The 18,763-nt window shown below is 41.0% G+C and overlaps 2 protein-coding genes and 2 long non-coding RNA genes across 4 annotated transcripts; 1 reads left to right on the top strand and 3 right to left on the bottom strand.

Moving 5' to 3' along the window:
* Positions 1-1,647: 1,647 nt before the first annotated feature.
* LOC131693328 (uncharacterized) lies at positions 1,648-7,030 on the bottom strand. The gene is made up of 3 exons (XM_058981053.1): positions 6,626-7,030; positions 6,437-6,559; positions 1,648-2,183 (listed from the first exon to the last, which is right to left on the bottom strand). The coding sequence occupies exons 1-3, from the start codon at positions 6,757-6,759 to the stop codon at positions 1,757-1,759; spliced, it is 684 nt and encodes a 227-aa protein (XP_058837036.1). The 5' UTR covers positions 6,760-7,030; the 3' UTR covers positions 1,648-1,756.
* Positions 7,031-8,209: 1,179 nt separating this feature from the next.
* Positions 8,210-9,986, bottom strand: LOC131687361 (uncharacterized). Its single transcript, XM_058971442.1, has 5 exons — positions 9,952-9,986; positions 9,535-9,892; positions 9,110-9,477; positions 8,438-9,044; positions 8,210-8,389 (listed from the first exon to the last, which is right to left on the bottom strand). Exons 1-5 carry the CDS (start codon positions 9,984-9,986, stop codon positions 8,210-8,212), a joined length of 1,548 nt encoding a protein of 515 aa, XP_058827425.1.
* Positions 9,987-12,285: 2,299 nt separating this feature from the next.
* On the top strand, positions 12,286-13,984 carry LOC131693331 (uncharacterized). Its single transcript, XR_009306218.1, has 3 exons — positions 12,286-12,389; positions 12,441-12,824; positions 12,884-13,984. It is a non-coding gene; the product is annotated as an uncharacterized LOC131693331 (long non-coding RNA).
* A 16-nt stretch (positions 13,985-14,000) lies between these two features.
* LOC131693330 (uncharacterized) lies at positions 14,001-15,894 on the bottom strand. The gene is made up of 4 exons (XR_009306217.1): positions 15,830-15,894; positions 15,629-15,776; positions 14,619-14,846; positions 14,001-14,280 (listed from the first exon to the last, which is right to left on the bottom strand). It is a non-coding gene; the product is annotated as an uncharacterized LOC131693330 (long non-coding RNA).
* Between the last annotated feature and the right edge of the window lie 2,869 nt (positions 15,895-18,763).

Here is an 18,763-nt window from a genome sequence, read left to right as displayed (position 1 = left end):
CTATCACAAACGGAGATGATCTCGTTTCATCTATGCGCACAAAAGCACTACGCTCGGTGAGGTATGACATTATCCACCGTGTCAACCACTCAGGAAGTCCCATGCGCTCAAATTTGGCCACGATTAACAAATGAGGCACCCTATCGAACGCTTTTGCAAAATCAACGTAAACGGCATCAACCTGCTGACGTTTTCCAAGCGCGCTACTAAGTGACGAAACGTACGCCATAAGATTAGTACTCGTCGAACGTTTTTTCACAAATCCATGCTGCCACTCGGAAATGATGTGGTGAACCTTCGGGTACAGCAAATCATGAACGAGGCTTTCAAAAATTTTCGGTAAGCAGCTCAAAATTGAAATGGCTCGATAATTTTCAACATCGTGGATGCTACCTGCCTTGTGGATCGGTGTAATAGATGCTGTCTTCCAGACACTCGGGAAAATTCCTTCGGACAATGACCTGTTGAAAATTATACTCGCAGGAACAGCCAACGTTACAGCACAGCTCTTGAAGAAGATAGGTGGTAAGCCATCCGGACCAGCACCCTTAGAACCATCAATAGATTGCAACTTCAGCTCCACATCACGCGGCGAGAAATTGAATAGCGACATATTCAAATCGAACAACGGCAGACTATTCAAATATGCTTCAGACAAAGGTGGTCGGTTATTACTTTGCACACTTTGAAAAAAGGATGAGAATAGATTTGCCGATTCAATCGGGGACTCGGCTGTAATTGCGTTGTAACTAACACGTTGTGGGATTCCGGACGACTGCTTACGGCTTCTTACAAATGACCAAAAAGAATTTGGGTCCTGCTTCAGGTTCTCCTCCGTGCGATGAATATAGCAACGAAAGCAATGCGCAAGTAAAGAGTTATATTCGCTCTCAATGGCATGCAGCTCAGCTTTATCTTAAAACTAGGGATACAATTCTATTTACAAGATGGGGGACAATAGTTTCAATGAAGAATAAAATTAACAGCTATCTTAAAACTAGGAACACAGAATAAAAATTTGATTTTTTTGAAGGAGACTTATGCTTGGGTAAGATATTTAAAGGGGGGCTTATTTCCATCATCGGTGTAGCAGCAGTTGTATCAAGGACAGGGGAGAGAAGGCGTATATGATGACATGGAGAGAAGAGCAGAACTTGTAACTTTCGGGCAAACGGGAGATCAGCGACACAGTGCCTTGTCAGTAGGTCGTCGAGTACCGGGTTGGCGGGTGGTATTCTTCAGACCCGCGGGGAAGTTATCTGACCATCGAATCGCCCTCGCTTCAGCTTCCTTCTATGCAGGGCGATGGCGGTCGCATAGTGGCATTCTGGCACTGGTCGGGTCGACAAGAAAAGACAGGGAGCTTCTGGAAACGAGAAATAAGAGAGAGGGACTAAATTGGGATTTTTATCGTTTTTATAAAGATGTAAATAAGGGACATATAGGGGAGATCTCGATTTGCCAGCATATCCCGAACTGGGACATTGGGTGATCTACCTCGGGCCCGAAGGGAATTCTTTAACTGAGACCTGGCGTCACAATACCCGGCGCATACTCAGACAACGTGATCGATAGTAAAGACGTTCTTTTTAAATCATACGATTCGTATTTCTTTCTAAAAAACACTAAACACAAGCTGTAGGTATTGCTTATTGAATTATTGTGCATTTTTAATTTAAAATAAGGTGCTGATAGTGTTGAAAAATTTCAACATTCACTTCTGGCTAACAATTGTTCCATTAAGAAAGAAAAATGATTAATAACGCGTGCTCATTTCATTGAAGTAAGTTCTTCCTTCATGTGCGGGCCCCTGGAACCCATTCCTACCTGCTACTGGTCTGCTTAGATGCTGTTGATTACTTGATTGCCGATGCCCATTATTCCCAGCATGGCTAAAATTCTTGTTCCGCTTACCGCCATTAATTGCTGATGGTAGAGATGGCTGATGGCGGTTTGCTTGGTTATAGCGAGGGTTTCTATCACTAACAACGCTATCCTGATCATCATAATCATCAATATCAAACATGTTGTTGATTTCGTTATCGAACGCACTGTCAAAATCACGGCCGGATGTGTCTCCACTTTCTGAAGGGTGGCGTTTTCGATCGTCACGTCCATGTCCCCCTGCCGAGCGCTTATCCTTTCGAGTATCTTTGTTCTGTCCACCAGCGTCTTCGTTGCGCCTAATGGAAATTAAAAAAACATGCGTTGTTTAAAAATTTAAGCCTTATGTACTATGCATTAAACGATAATGCATATCATGATTTAGTTATTATTATGCATTGATTTTCTTCATGGATATCAACTTTTCGTTTCTAGGATCGTGGGTAGCGGAACCGGGGGCAAGTCCGACACCTTAAGCGCAATCATTTTTCTAAAATTCCACATAGGTTCTAAAATTGTACATTCTGTGCTAAATCCTTGTTTAGATAGTTCTTAACAAGATATATTTTTTCAGTTTTCTAAAGAATTGGATTCATTCCAAATCATTGTTTGCCAAAAAATGGAGACAAATAATTATATGGAGAGTAGATCAGAATGTACGACAAAAATTGGTAAGTTTCAAAGCTTTTGTGCTGCTAAAACATTAAAATGTATCAACTAAAACTAACATCCAATTTCGCATGTTTTGTTTATTATGTTGACGTTTAATTAACCTGCTTAAAATGCTTAAAATTTGGTACTAATAATATCCTGTCATTATTGTATGCTTTAAAATTTGATATGTGGGAAAAGTCGTGGGGTTTCGGGCTTACCACCAGTTCCCCTACTCATCAAGATTGATATTCATCCATTTATTTTCACTCTGGGAGTATCGAAGTAGCAAATGTTCATCCCATGCTAAATATTTCCAGTAACTCTTAAAAAATTGTAATGATTCTATAAAACCGTGCATTTTTTGTGTCGGGTAAAGAGGTTCCAACCTTTTGGTTGTTCGCTGAGAGCGACCAACTTACCATAAACTCTATGCCCGTTCACAATACAAACATTGGAAAGAAGAAGTAAAGCTACATGTGGATGTGAATCAGAAAAAATTGGCTCAATTTTAAAATATGACATGAATTGCAGATTTTCGGAGATGATATTTTAAATTGTTCATGCAAAACACTTATCGTAGGGAACCCAAAAGCAATAGAAATAATAGTAGAATCTAGAGACTTATAATGAAAATTGATAAAATTTCCCCCCGTTTTACTGCTTTTTGACATTGAAAATATCTTACTCCACTATCTTGGGGCTAGATGTCATTCTAAAATCCAAAATATCTCATATGTAACGAAACTACATACTTAATCTTGTTCTACCGAATCCCAGCTTTTTTCGCTACTTTTACCAAGTTTTGCACAGCCGAGCACTCAGCTAACAAAGCTTTTACCGAGATATCAGTAGAGGTGACGTTTGTTTTGAATTAAGTCGGTAAATATATCGCTGAAAATCGGTAAATTAACGCCACTTTGCTGAGCTATCAGTTGAAAATTTTTACTGACTGTTCAGCTGTACGGAAATTACCGAACTGAATTGAGTGTGTATGTAAGGTTTGCACGCTTATAACTCCGCTATTACTAGATAGATTTTTATCATTTATACACCAAACGATTCAGAAACGCAGATTTCTCAGGCAGAGCCGTCAATAGGGAGCATCTTAGTGACTCAAACGAACACGAAAAGTTATAAATAAATGTGCCACGTGCCTGTTTGAATGAATCAGTTGTTGCTCTTTTGCCAGACAAGTAACATCGTGTCTGTAGCATCTCGTACGATAGATTTGAGCACCCAACACACTACGCTTCTATAAATGACGTCAAAAATAAAAAGGTGCAAATTTCCCAAACGAATCAAAATTCCGTGAAGGGAATCTACTCATCTACATGTGCTAACATGCAGTGATACAATTTCTACACAATCTGAGATAAGACATTTAAGTTACAAATGATTTTGCCTTGCGCGCCAATGCAATGTTTTGATTTTGACGCTAAAATAAAAAGAATAAGCAGAAACGACGGCAGCCATTTTAGCTGCCACCTTGTCATTCTATTCAGCATGTCCCTGACAAAAAAAAAACAAATCGACGGTTCTCAAATTTGGAAAGCCGGTTGTTTTGAGCTTCGTGGAACACCTTGAAACTCGGTGTATTTACATCGGCACACTCTTTTGCTCATTTCGATTTATTCAGGTACTCGTTCCGCATAAAAGATTAAAATTTGTGCGTATCGAAAATTTTGAGCCCTAGCTAGCTCGACTCATATCGTAACTTTACCCATTGGGGCCGTACACAAATGACGTAACTTTTTTCGGCGAACTTCGACACCTCCCTATTTTTGGCAAATCGAAGACTAAGAGAAACGAAGGCAATGAAATTAGAAGATGGATAGGTCTAAAGCGAATCAGTTATAAACTTAGAATATAAACTAAGACTACGCAGGCCATTTCGTCGCTGTTGTGCTATCTTATGACAAGCGCCATTTAGCACATTTCGAGAAAAACAATTTTCAAAGTTTGAGATGGAATATCTAGAAACTTATAAATGGTATGAAGAATTCAAAGAAGACAATTAATACTTCTATCTATTATCTATTCATCTCTCAAATATTACGAAGATCGGTTGTCGTACATAGAATAAAATCATCAATCATTAAATTTTATTCATATTATTGGCTTCATTTGGTCTATAAACAATCGGTGAGATGCATTTTGAAGGAAATGTGTCAGGGAATCTAGAAAAAACACACCTACGACACAGCCATTTGAAGCAAAAAATTAAAAATTTCGCTCGTTTTTCGTTATGTCTCAGTAACCAAGCAGAATGTCAAAATTCCGAAAACGCCACTTTGTAAAGATTTTTTAGACAAGTAATGTGGCATATCTAACTCAGTTTACCCCAGAATGGCGTTTGTCATAAGATAGCACAACAACGACGATTTGACAAATTTTTGCTGATATTTTCCCAGTTTTGAAATGCTAATAACTTCCATTGTACTGAACGAAATCACTATATTTTTGTACTATTTTATCGACAATATGAGCCCGTATATTGTATTTAATTCCGTAAAATGTATGACTAATATACATAAAGTAGTAATTATCTGCATTATGATTGCTTCGTGTTATTTCACTGGCGTACGACACATATTACGCTCGATATCATCTACGTTCGGTGGCTCACATATAAAAATAACAAGTTTGCAAATAATTCAGTTCGTATTCTGTTATACCGGCCGGATCAGCTCGTTGCCGGTATACTAGATTGAATCCGAAAATTTAATATCGGCCCTTTTAAGAGCCACAAAAACGGCAAATAAAGAACATGAAAAGTTTCTTTTCCTTCAAATTTCAGGTTACCCAAATGTGTACCAATTAATTTTCCACGAAATTCGTATGTCGTACACATTCTAAAATTCCCGAAACCAAAAACCAACATAATTCTATAGTTGAGGAACCGCAACTCCCGCGTAAGAACATACTTCGTAAAACCAGCTTCAAATATATTAGAAAGTAAAAAATCGGATATAAATTTCTAAAAATCCAGATCAAATTTTGGGGGATTTTTTTATACAAAAATACGTTACGATGATTTTACGAATGCAATCGTCAGTGGTTTCGGTAAATCAAATCGAATCAGTGATCATTATCACAGCTTTCATTGTATTTTATCCTTAATAAACATCGCATGATTCAAGAGTCTAACGACCTGTTCAGGGAATCATCCATACAATATGTGGAATCGTTGCACTATATGGGTTAAAGTTAGTGTATATTTTTTTATTAGGGGTAGTAATTCTCGGTGTAACCCTTCGCTAAAAAATCAACGCAGGTATCGAAACTATAGAATTTTGATTCGAGCTCAACTCTAGAGGATAAATTAGCAAGGTCATACCTTTGATCATAATTTAAGGTATTTTTTTATTTAATTGTGTAATCGTGGCTTTGCAATTCCTCATTTAACTGAATATTTGAATAACAGTGTCGGATTTTATCTATTCTATATACAAAACATTTTAGTTTTCAAATTACGAACGTAGTTTATGGACGACGCCAAATAAAGCTAAGTTGAACCTGTATGATCTGTAGTGCTTTAAATACACTTTAACTGTTTTTGATATATTATTGCCATAACCACCCGGATCCGTGCAATTAGTGGGTCTTATCCCGCCTATAAAGAGTGAGTGTATTTCATCGAAATGTGGTAGGTCTTCTACTGCTCGAGTTATCTAATTTATTTCACTATTACTCATTATTGTATTATCTGAAAATACGGTGATGTGAATCTTTTTGGGTGCACAAGTAAGAAAAACACTGACGAGACGCCTTGTGTCACAGCCAATTAATTTTTCTTTCGCTCTCATTGATCTCAAACGCAATGCAAATCAATGTTGATCTTTAATTAGTAATCAAATAACATTTAATTATGTACATCGATTTTTTATTATCTACTTACGGCTTAATCAGATTACTCTTGGGCAGTGGCCTACGAGCAGCTTCCGATTTTGTAGATCGAAAGTCGTCCGTTAAATTATGAATTACCACATCTTGCTCGAATCCATAGTTTTCGTATTTTTTCCTGTAGTGACATTAGTGCAATTTAATTTAACAATATTATTTAGACCGTCCATAATGTTTGTATTACTCATGCTCTTTGACGACCACCAGTTTCTTCATATTGATCACGTAAATGCACAGAATAACTAAAAATATCAGTAAAAGAGCGGATACGCCACCAAAAACAGCGATTATGAGGTAGATTTGGTTCTGGAGCTCCATCTTCACGATCTTAAATGAACTACGTCCTAATCACCCACTGCATAAACTTTCGTTATAAATTTAATCGACTTTTTGGATTGAAATGAATTATCAATTATGATAACATAAGTTCGTGTACGCGTCGTTGATAAGAATCCCACAAAGCGTAGGTACACTCAATATGCTTATGGTGGAGCGTATACAGATATTAGAATTAAAAGCGATAGGATTCGCGTGAACCATTCAAACTAGCTACAAAAATCCAACTAAATTATTTAAAAAAAATGCACTACAATTGGTCGTTATCGTAAGGGCAATGATAAAAAATCCCTCAATTGTATTTACTGTATCTGTATTTGCTCATAAAAAGCTATTCAATTTGCTGTTATCAAACGTGCATCAGCAATCAAAGGATTTCTTATCAATACGGCTGAAAGTTAGGGATGTACAGTGTAAGCATTGCGTTGTTTCAGAGGTCAATTAGTATAATATATACTTCTTGTTCCGAGAACAAAGGAGGCTCTTAGCTGATTCTTTTTAGCCGTTCACAAACTCGGTATTTTGGTATGAGACAGCTTAAAGCTGAAAGTTTTATTTTAATTATTTAGGTTTTCAATAGATAAATATGTACACTTACATTTATCAGTTTTGAACCATATTACAATTGCTTTCCAGCGCAATTAATCGATCACGTTCTTTTCCTGTGATATAGTTTAGGTTAGGTTAGATATTTCAATTTTAGTGTTAACTGCAACTTACTGTGATAAACTGTGATTTCTATAGCATATACAATTTTAGAATTCAAGCTATATATAAGTTTTAACTGAACTGATCAAACTTTAAATATAATTATGAAAATTTTACATAATTAATTTTCTTCCTCCTGTGCACGATGCCTTACTCAGCGCTTTTTTGAGAATGACAGCTATCCTCCCGCCGTCGGGTCACGTCATCGTCCACGCATGACGATTCAGTCGAATGACAGTACTGTTCAGCAACAGTTACACCACGAAGAGCAGTGTTGGCAGCAAAATTCTTCCCCCCCCCCCCATAACACTGACCAGTTTTCCATCCAACTCAACCTCCAACACAGCTAGCTTCGATACCAGTCTACGCAATATCCCCCTCGCAGTCTGAACTATCGCTTGTCGAATTCGTCCGTCTTCCGCAGTCACGACATCTTTGATTTTTCCGCGCGTCCAGCCATTCCTACGGACTTCGTCTGATATGAGGACCAAATCTCCGACAGCCACGGGTTTCACTTCTCCGAACCGCTTCATTCGCTTAGTAAACATCGGAAGATATGCCCGTATTCAGCGCTTCCAGAAGACGTCCAGCTGACGTTGTATTTGGTTCCAAGAATTCTTTACGGCAGAGGCAGGATCACTGAACGGTACTGCAGGCTGACGAACACCAGTGGAACTTCCCAACTGTAAATGGTTAGGAGTCAGGGCTTCTACTTCAGCAGCATCTAGGGGTAGGTAGGTGGCCGGCTGTTCACTATACCCTCGGCTTCCACGGCTAGCGTCACCAGCCCTTCATCGTCCAGTTTCCGGTCGTTGTTGTGGGCTGCTTCCATGGCTGGCTTTATGGATCGCACCATCCTCTCCCACGCGCCTCCCATATGAGGTGCAGCTGGTGGGATAAAGACCTATTTGGTAGATGCGTTTGTGAACGTTGCTGCTAATTCTCCATGTACGTTCTCGAGTTCTTTCCGCAGCAGTCGTTCGGCATCTCGGAAGTTGGTATCATTGTCGGAGTAGATTTGCCCCGGCGCTCCTCGGCGACAGATGAAGCGACGGATGCATTTGATACAGGACGGTGTGGAAAGACTGTATGCAACTTCCACATGGACGGCACGGGTGGTTAGATAGGTAAACAGACAGATCCAGCGTTTAACCGAGCTCCTTCCTACTTTCACTAGCAACGGTTCGAAAAAATCAATACCGGTGTAGGTGAATGGTCGAGTAAATGAGGACAAGCGGGCCAAAGGCAGTGGCGCTATTCGCGGAACCTTCGGAGTCGCCTTCTTCACTTTGCACCACTGACAGACGGTCGCAACTTGCTTCACCACTCTCCTTAGTAGGAAGATGCTGTAGAACTGCCGAATCTCGTTCACTACCGTTTCAGAATTACCATGACGAAAGGTACGATGGAAATCATCTACAACCAGCGTCGTTACCGGATGTTTTCTTGGGAGAATCACCGGGAACCTAGCATCGAATGATGTATGCGGTGCAGCTCCAATTCTTCCGCCGACGCGTAGCACGCCACACTCATCGACTGTTGGTGCCAACTGATACAAGCTGCTCGTTTAGGTAATTCTGCTTGTCCTCTCGAAACTGCAATCATCTCATCTGGATACTCCTACCATTGCGCAATCCACACAAGCGTGTTCTTCGCCTTCTTCAGTTCCGCTTGACTAAGATGCAGCAATTCCGGCGTCTCTCCTCGACATTTACGCCTACAATTGTCCACGAAACGATGTACATATGCAACTGCACCTAGCTGTCGTCGCCACTTAGAGAATCTAGAAAAATCTATCACAACTTCCGGAATAGTTGACCGCTGGATCAGAAAGCAGGGTCTCAGTTCCTCTTCAAGTATCTTTGAAGGTTTCGGTTGCTTTGGCCAATTCTCCTCGGGAAGCCGAAGAAATTCAGGACCTTTAAACCACTCATCGGTTGCTTCCGGGCACGGATTCTTACCCCACTTTATTGCTGCATCTGCAGGGTTTAGCTTACGGGGGATTCAGTGCCATTCTGAGAGGTCTGTCGTTGTCAATATCTCCCCTACTCGGCATGCTACGTACTGCGTGTACCGACGATGATCGACGCATAACCAGGCCAACACTGTGGCGGAATCACTCCACAGAAAACGCACGCTGTGATTCTCCTGAACAAACGACACTAAACGGCTGCCCAGAACTGCTGCTTGTAGCTCCATGCGAGGAATCGAGAGTGGCTTCAGCGGTGCAACCTTCGTTTTGGCCGCGACTATCGAGCACTCTACTTTACTCTCCGTGTTGATCACTCTGAAGTACGCTGCGGCGGAGAAAGCGACTTCACTTGCATCGACGAAAACGTGCAATTGAAGATGATCATACACCTGCACATTCGCTTCCTTGAAGTAGCACCGTGGGATACGCAGGCCTCTGATTTTAGGGAACAGACCGGTCTACCTGACTCAACGATCGAATATTTCTTCACTTACCTGTTCATCCCATTGCAATCCTGCTCGCCATACATCCTGAAGGAGAATCTTTCCATGGACGAGAGACACACTCAGCAATCCCAGTGGGTCGAATACGCCCATTAGGCATTTCAATATCGGACGTTTGGTTGGCCGCTTACCGTTATCTATCACCAGTTGAATCTCCTCTTTTATTTCCATCGAGAACAGCAACTCATCCTCTGAAGTCTGCCAGAGCATACCCAACACGCAATCGCCTCTGTCCGCTGCGTTCAAGCATAGGCTTTTGCTAGGGTTAGCGGACGCCTCCTTCAGTCCACGAAGAACTCCAGCACCCAGGTCCTAAGATGAAATCCTCCTTTCTGGTGTATCGTTGCAATTTCCCACGACACTCGCTCGGCTTCTTCGTCATTCTCGAAGCTATCGAGATAATCATCAACATAGTGGCTTTTCAGAATTTCCTCTACTGCTCGTGGGAAACGGTCCGCGAATTCTTCCGCGTTTTTATTTTTAACGTACTGCGCTGACGCCGGTGAACATGTGGATCCAAATGTTGCCACATCTATAATGTAGGTTTCCACCGGTTTTGATGGGTCATTCCGGAATAAGAAACGTCGAGAATGACGGTCCGGCTCGCGGATCAACAGATGGTAGAACATTTCGCGTATATCTGCAGACACTCCTACTTTATATTGCCGGAATCGCGACAAAACTTCTGGAAGCGATGTAAATTGATCTGGTCCTTTAAGCAGCATAAAGTTCAAAGATATTCCCTCCCCCTTTGCTGCTGCGTCCCATATCAGTCGAACTTTTCCTGGCTTCCGGGGATTAATCACTTCTCCTAGCGGCAGGTACCACGTGCGTTTTGGGTCTGCTCGTTCTAATTCTGCCTTCGTAGCACAATGCGCATATCGTTTCTGCTGGTACTCCGCTATCTGGTTCTTTAGATTTGCAGCCAGCTCTGGATCTCTCATCATCTAGCGCTCCAGACACTCAAACCTCTTGAATGCCATACTGTAGCTATCCGGAAGTTCGATGTCGTCGTATTGCCACAGTAGACCTGTTTCGAACTGGTCACCTACTCGTCTCGTCGACTGCTCCATGATGCTCCTAGCCCGCTTGTCCTCGTCGGATTCCAGAACTATCGATGGCTTCATTCCTGCATCTTCCACTGAAAAATATTCCTTCACTGCAATATGTAAGTGCTGGTCGCTGGCGCACTCACAGGCATGGTGCCCTCCTTACCACTACCGCCGAAGATGCACCATCCTAGTCTGGTTTTCACTGCAACAGGATCGCTCTTCTTGCCTTCCCTCACTTGCAGCGGGACAGTGAGGTTCACGTTAACGCCTATTAACAGACGGGGAACAGCATTTGCGTAACTGACAATCGGTAAACCTTGGAGGTAACGATAACGTGGCGCCAGTTCACCGCAATCTAAACTCTGTTCCGGCAAAGTAAGCTCCTTCACAGTACGGATATCATCAATAGTGAATTGTTTTGCGCTGCTAGCTCCTCTGATCGTAATTCGAACTTGTTTCGAATCCGATTCGACACGGGTGACGTTCCCTGTCTACTTCAGGCACAAAGGTGTTGTCCTACCGTCGATTCTCAGTTGCTCTACTAGGTCGTTCTCGATCAGCGATAGATCCGAGCCATCATTCAGAAAAGCGAATGTTTCGATGGTAGCTCGCGGCCCTGAGATGACGACTGGTATAATACGGAATAGAAGAGCCTGCTTGCTTTGCCGATGCGTGTGATTCTGTACTGTAGACGATTCTTGGGTAGGACGACTATTGGAATTAACTCGATCAGAATGCAGGAGCGGATGATGACGATACTGACATCCTTCGATCACACACCGTGTTGCGTTTCTACAGCTTCTCCTTCCATGCGCATTAAGGCAGCTCCGACACAGCCCGTTATTTTGCGCAAACTTCCACCGGTTATCTACGGTATACGCTTTAAACGCAGAGCACGCTGATACTCCGTGCCCTGGTTTCTTGCAGCACACACACACCCGTTCCTTCTCGCGCACTGTCTCCTGAAATGACTCCGCTTCGCTAGTGTGGGTATTCACAGCTCCCTTCTGCCTAGGCTTCTGCCGATAGCCGCCGTCCTCGCCAACGTACATTGTTACTCTGCTAACGGCAGTGACGACCCTGAGCATGAAGTCCCCGAACACTTTAAGGTTGATAACCGCATCAACGACACGACTTGAAATTCCCTGTAATATTCTAACGAAAAAGTGTCCGAGTCATTTACCACCAGTCACCAGTGCATTGAGTGACCCCTCGAAAATGATAAAAAATGAGCTTCTCGAGCAACACTGCCTTGATTTTAGCCATGTTTATTATTATTTATATAGGTGGTTACCATGCCATCAACTTGCGGTGAAAATATTAAATATTCTCTAATTTGAGTGCGATAAAAATGCTTCACGTATCTGGATTAAAAAAGTGAAAACGAAAGGTGATTGCCTTAAATAGTTTAACAATGTATATTTTTAGATTGACGAACCGATCTTCGAATGATGTTGGAAATGCTAATCAACCAAGAGGCAGCATTATCTAAACAGGATAAGATGACCAAACTTTTCCAGAACATTCTGAGCGAGAAGCACTTTGTATACGGTACCATTCATTTGTCGGGGGATTCGGCGCCAGTAGTCTCGAGGTCACGTTTGGTACTCTGCGTTATTGGTGCACCGAGATAATGGAGTTCATCGATGGTTTGATGGTTTACTTTAGAGATCCCTTCAAAGATCACATTGATAGTTGCCTTAGTGCTGGGCATCAACGTTGAAATTATGCTGCTGTGGGTTTCCAAGTTCCAACGCAGATTGGCTATCAGATTTTACCTTTAAACACATTACAAGAGGCCGAATTCAAATAGTAGATAAACGGTGTGTTTTGTCCGTTATTAATTTTCTAATATACGGAATATATTTCAGACGATGGCAAAATATGTTTGAATAATAATTTCGACGTTTTCCCGTCCTATCAACTTCGTCGAGAGCAGTGATAATGAATAAATATTTAAAACCAGGGAATTGAACAAGCTTAACAAGGCTACATATTCCAGCAATGACGAAAGAAGGGAAAATGTTGAATGATTACGATAATCGGAAAACCTAGGAAGCCAAATAAAAGATTTATATGTATTTGTTGTAAAATATATTTTAGTTTGCGTACATTTCAATTTCTAAAACAAAAATCGTAAAAAGCGCTCAATGTTAATATGCTTATTGCTTTCGTTATAAATCAAAGTGCGATAGGTACAACCTAACCTACCCACAATTCGTTTTCAATATCGATAGCACTCGATGAGGTTGTGAACTAAATCCATCTAATCAGCGCTCAGAACCGAGCATTAAAAGTGTAGATCATCGTTTGGCCAGAGCTTGGAGAGTTTAACGAACGTCTAGTAGCATTGAACAGCTTACCATAAAAACTTTCTTGTTTTCTGTAAGAGGAAAAATTTGGGTATCTAAAGGCTTTTTTGAGTTCAAAAGAAAACAGTAACTAGAGTGTACAAGTTGTGCTAGTAATTTTAACAGAACTTACTGATACTCCAATTTACATCGCACTGGTCAGTAGTAGTACTTTTACATTTCACTGAAACAATGATTTATGCAATACTGCATGAGTATGTCATTAGATTTACCAAGTGTTTTAGAGCGGTTATCTTGCAGTTCCTTAAATTTCGACGATAGTATGTTAATTTTGTTGAGAAAGCATGCGGAGAATTAGTATGTATGTACAACTGGAAAGACGAGCCAGGACGCTGAGGTTGACAGGCCTGTATCTGTTTTCGAATTGAATGTGCAGGAACAATTTTCTTTTCTCGTCTTCGATCTAGCACTTTTTTCTAAGACTGCACGTATCGAGTCGTAACTCTTGCCACTGAAACACGTATATAATTCAAACACACAGCTGACTCTTTCATTTGGCCAATAGATGTTAAAGAATAAATAATGTTGTTTAATAAAAGAGCTTTTGGGGTATGCATATATGTTACTTAAACTTTATTGATAAAAAGCGCTAGAAGGGAATAATAAATTAAAATGATGGTTGAAAAGCTTCATCTTCTCGAAATTAGCTTGATTTCAAAAATATTTTGAATATGTCTAGGTTTGAAACTAAAATGAAGAACATTTGAAGTAAAAAAGGACGCTTCCCAAAATTGTCGGAATTAAGGACTTGTCCTTCAAAATAAGGACATTTGGTAGCCCTATTTAGGCGTCATCACGAGATGGTGATGAAAGAGGCATAGCATAGCCAACGTCTAATCCATGTGGATTGGATAGTTTTACAGTTGTTCACCACTGCAGGTCATTTTAACTCGATTCTGTTGATGCAGATTTCTAATTACTTTATAAATCTTTATGTTGAATCACTGAGAACTGACATACAAGTAAAGTTTTTAACTTGTGTAAGAAATAAAACTGTCGCTTTGAAATGATAACAGCAAGTAGCAACTTGCCACTGGTCGGCGCTTCGATCGGACAACAAACGCTATACGGGACTTGTGTGCAAACTTGGATACAATGGTGACTCACGCATGTAAACCTGTATGTGATGGTGACTTTCACCGTATTTTCATTTAAATGTTTACACAGGTTTTTCGTGAAAGTTTGTTCTAGCTTATATGTCTGTTCTCTGTGGGTAAATATTCAACAAACTCACCAAGAATATCTGTCGTAGAAAACTGGTCATATGCAGAACTAAAGCGATTTGGCAGGCACTCCGTGTTCCATCTTGTAGCGAGCTTCGTCGTGGGAATGGCACGATTCATCAACCACTACATGGATTCTAGCATAAGCTGGAACAAATCGACCGCTCCAATTTATAAGACCTAATTATTCCGAGTCGGTAGAAATTTATGCTACGGTTCCAGTATTTGACTGAGGAGACCTGCAAGAAACAGAGTAACTGGTACTTCTAAATCTGCTATACGGTTAAATATGACACTTCGATTTCCGAACCACTTCAGAATGGGTTTAACTGGGAAGATGTCAGAAAATTGCATCAGCTCTGCACCTAAGACAAGACATGACAATAGGGGGGCCGTTTTTGTTCCAATTTTACGTCAGAATGTTCCAGCTCCTGATTGGTTGATTCGGACATTTTGCACCGTACGCAATGTTACTGCAGGGATAGCGAAATGATGTTTGGCAGTGTTGCTATATTTGTAGGAAAATATTGTAATTACTTTTGACAAATAAAATTAGTATCGTTAAAAGAGTAAAAATGATAAAATTGAGCAGAAATTATGCGGCAAAGTAGTACAGTATCTACCAAACATTTGCCGTATACGTGGTTGATTAATTTGAACAAAAATAAGACAGCAACCAAACCATAATCTAAAACTTGTCAGAAAATGGCTTCATCAAACCTTATTTAACACCCATGGCATGAAAACGGTGCCCTTCATCAATATAACGAATTCAAGATTGTATGCATTAAAAAAAATCAACAAGAATCCATTTTCATTATTAAAAATAGCAACACTGTTCGGAAGATTTCGGCAGGGTGAAAATGTGCGAAAAGAAGAATGCCGAAGGAAAAATAAGAAGCCGATTGTCACGTCTTGTCTTAGCTCTGCACTAACTTGAACCACTTGTTAAAATATGGGAACACTTGAGGATTTCGATGTCCCGGGATCTGCGCAAGGGGTAACAATTAATTTTGATTACCGGCGAAACTCTTTTTAGCATTTCTTTCAAAAGAAGCTTGGAGCGTTATTGGAGGGAGATGAACTTTGTCGAAGAGAACGTTGTTCAGCAAAGTGATCCCGATTTGGCCCAACCATCTGCAAATTATCCATAAGTCGTATCTTGATCGCTGGAAATAATAGTAACATTAGCGCACTAATCAGACTATCGCACTATTATTACATATTTTAAAACTCAAGATTTTTATTGTTGTTGTCGTGTATTTGTTTGTCCCTACGTAACCAAGGGATGCTAAAGGTTATTTGGAAAAAATAACAACAGACTTTTCAGTGTTGCTTGTTTCATGCATTTTCTAACCAAAAGTCATATTTGACATTACCAGTTACCTGAGTCACTGAGGGGTAGTCAGATTTGCGATACAGTTTTGGAATTCCAGTGTCTAGTCGTGTCGTTGACCGCATGCTGCTGTATATGATGCGCCCATTGCATCTTAGTGTGCGCAGGCAGTTTCCCAAATAACTCCATCAGCAACGTGGGATTGGATAGGTGCTCTTGTTCTCCAGCGGATTCCAGGTGATCGCAGAGACTACGCACAGCTATACCGAAGTCGATGATTATCTCCAATTTTTCCGCTTTCGGCGCCGGAACACTGCGCACTTCCTGTATAGTAGAGCACTGATTAACAATTCAGATCGTCCATACAACAAACGAAGGTTATCGATTAAATGCGGCACTGATTCAGGAAGCAACAATCTTTGACAGATTCATACGCGGGTCCTTTCAGGCAACGTTGAAGATGCGCGAGATTTTCGGCGCTATTATATCCATACGCTAACGAGCTATTCATAAAGGTGCTAATGAATATTGGCCAGTCAGCTGGGTTGCCCGAAAACGTAGGTAGATCACGGGGCATCACTTGACGCGCGGATAATTGCGAGGGGAGGGAGTAAATTGATCAATAATCGGTAGTCACAGCGGAGGGGGAACTGTTCCGATAGATAGCACCGGGTTTATTAGCGACGGGCCAGAAATCGGCGTACCCGCGGGTGGGGGAACGAATCCACGAATAATTGAATTTGCCGGTGGCTGTAAGCCAATATTCGTTCCAGACAACGGAACGGGGTTTGTTTCGATTGGAAGCACATTCGCTCCCAATGACGGAATCGTGGTCGGTGATGCCATCGTTCCAAATTGTTTGATAATTTGTTGGAAAGAGTGTTCGAATTTTGATGGTACAGGTGGATTAAAAAAATTTTGGAACATGAACATGAACAAAGTGGCTTACCTTCACGTCCTACCGGGGGCACTTGGGGTTCGATATTTCCTCTTGTGTTGACCACCTCTTGTTGTACCAAAGTTGGTTTGGGGAACGCGCCGGTGTACTGCTGCTGTTCCCGCTTAGAAAGACTCTGAGGGTTGAATGGTTTTACTGTGGAATTCAACGGTGGTTTATAGAAACCGAACCCATGGTGTAGTCTTCCTTGCTGCACTGTTGTATCTGTAGCCGGCTTTTCCGAAGTAGGCATATTGATGTTAGCTGTGGCGTGCTGGTACGGATTGCTTCGTTCAGAGTCCTTCGGGATGCGTGAGTTTTGATTCAGAGAGGCTGCTGTAAAGTCTGCCGATTTACCCACCGGCGGAAGACCATATGCGCCTTCACCCTGATCAGTGCATTGCTGCTTCCACTGCTTTACCCTTTCTAGGCTCGTCTTTCTGCTGACCCTGCTTCGGTTGCTAGCCATCTCATCCATTTCGTTCTGCTCCTCTTCCAGGATTGCATATTTCTCAGCGAGATGACGTTCCTCCATCGCTTGTTGCTCTTTCAACAGCTTCATTTTCAACGACAAACGTGCTGCCTTAGTGCTGGATACCGTTGTTCTGGAGCAAACACTCAGCAGTAAACAGTGGGCGCAGGTTCACGGCCGATCAGCAACCGATGCAGTGACTTCCGCACATGACATATGCCACCATCCATCGCATTGAACGCAATCGTCACTCGACGATCGCAGCAAACGCAGCTGGAAGATTTATTTTTCTCTTGGGTTTTATCATTCGTTGGGTTAACCATTGGATTCATGTTCGACTTCATTGAAAATGTGACGATATATCTTTAAGTTTTGTTCCGAGAACAAAGGAGGCTCTTAGCCGTTTTTTTTAGCCGTTCACAAACTCGGTATTTTCGTGTGAGACAGCTTAAAGCTGAAAGTTTTATTTTATTTTTTTCGGTTTCCAATAGATAAATATGTACACTAGCATTTATCGGTTTTGAACCATATTACAATCGCTTTCCAGCGCAATTAATCGATCACCTTTCTTTTCCTGTGATATAGTTTAGGTTAGGTTAGATATATCAATTTAGTGTTAACTGCAACTTACTGTGATAAACTGTGATTTCTATAGCATATACAATTTAAGAATTCAAGCTATACATAAGTTTTAACTGAACTGATCAGACTTTAAATATAATTATGCAAATTTTATATAATGTTCTTCCTCCTGTGCACGATGCCTTATTCAGCGCTTTTTTAATAATGACAGCTATCCTCCCGCCGTCGGGTCACGTCATCGTCACCGCATGACGTTTCAGTCGAATGACAGTACTGTTCTGCAACAGTTACACCACGAAGAGCACTGTTGGCAACAACACTACTTTTCATATGAGTTAAGTTGGCTCACAGGGTTTTCGTGAAACTTTGCTCCTGCGATTACACTTCAGTTTATTATTTGTAGCTGTACCTAGGGGCAGATCACTCTAAGAATGTATAACAAATTTGCATCAAATTAGAAAAAAATGCATTTAATTTCCATTTTTGCATCAGCTTTGCACTCCCTCGCAGAAAAGTTTGTTTAACAAACGTCCTACGCTGATCCACTTTGTTCGACGTTTTGTTAAATGTAGGGCTAGTTTTTCTGTAGGGTTTTAACGTCTTACACGCAACGCAAACAACGTTACACACAACGCAAAAACATTGCACGCAACGCAAAATATATTATGAATTTCTATTTTGATGGAATAAAATGCATTTAATTTCGCTGATTTTTAAAAATGCATCACAAGTGATCTGCCCCTAGAGCTGTACCTGCATCCACCTTTGTCATGCCGAATAACCTTTTACTATAATAGGCGGGCACAACAATTAAAAAACAGAACATTTT

The sequence above is a fragment of the Topomyia yanbarensis genome, chromosome 3, assembly GCF_030247195.1.
Source record: "Topomyia yanbarensis strain Yona2022 chromosome 3, ASM3024719v1, whole genome shotgun sequence".
NCBI lineage: Eukaryota > Metazoa > Arthropoda > Insecta > Diptera > Culicidae > Topomyia > Topomyia yanbarensis.
The sequence above is the reverse complement of the archived record's forward strand: the minus strand, read 5'-3'. Positions and strand labels throughout refer to the sequence as shown.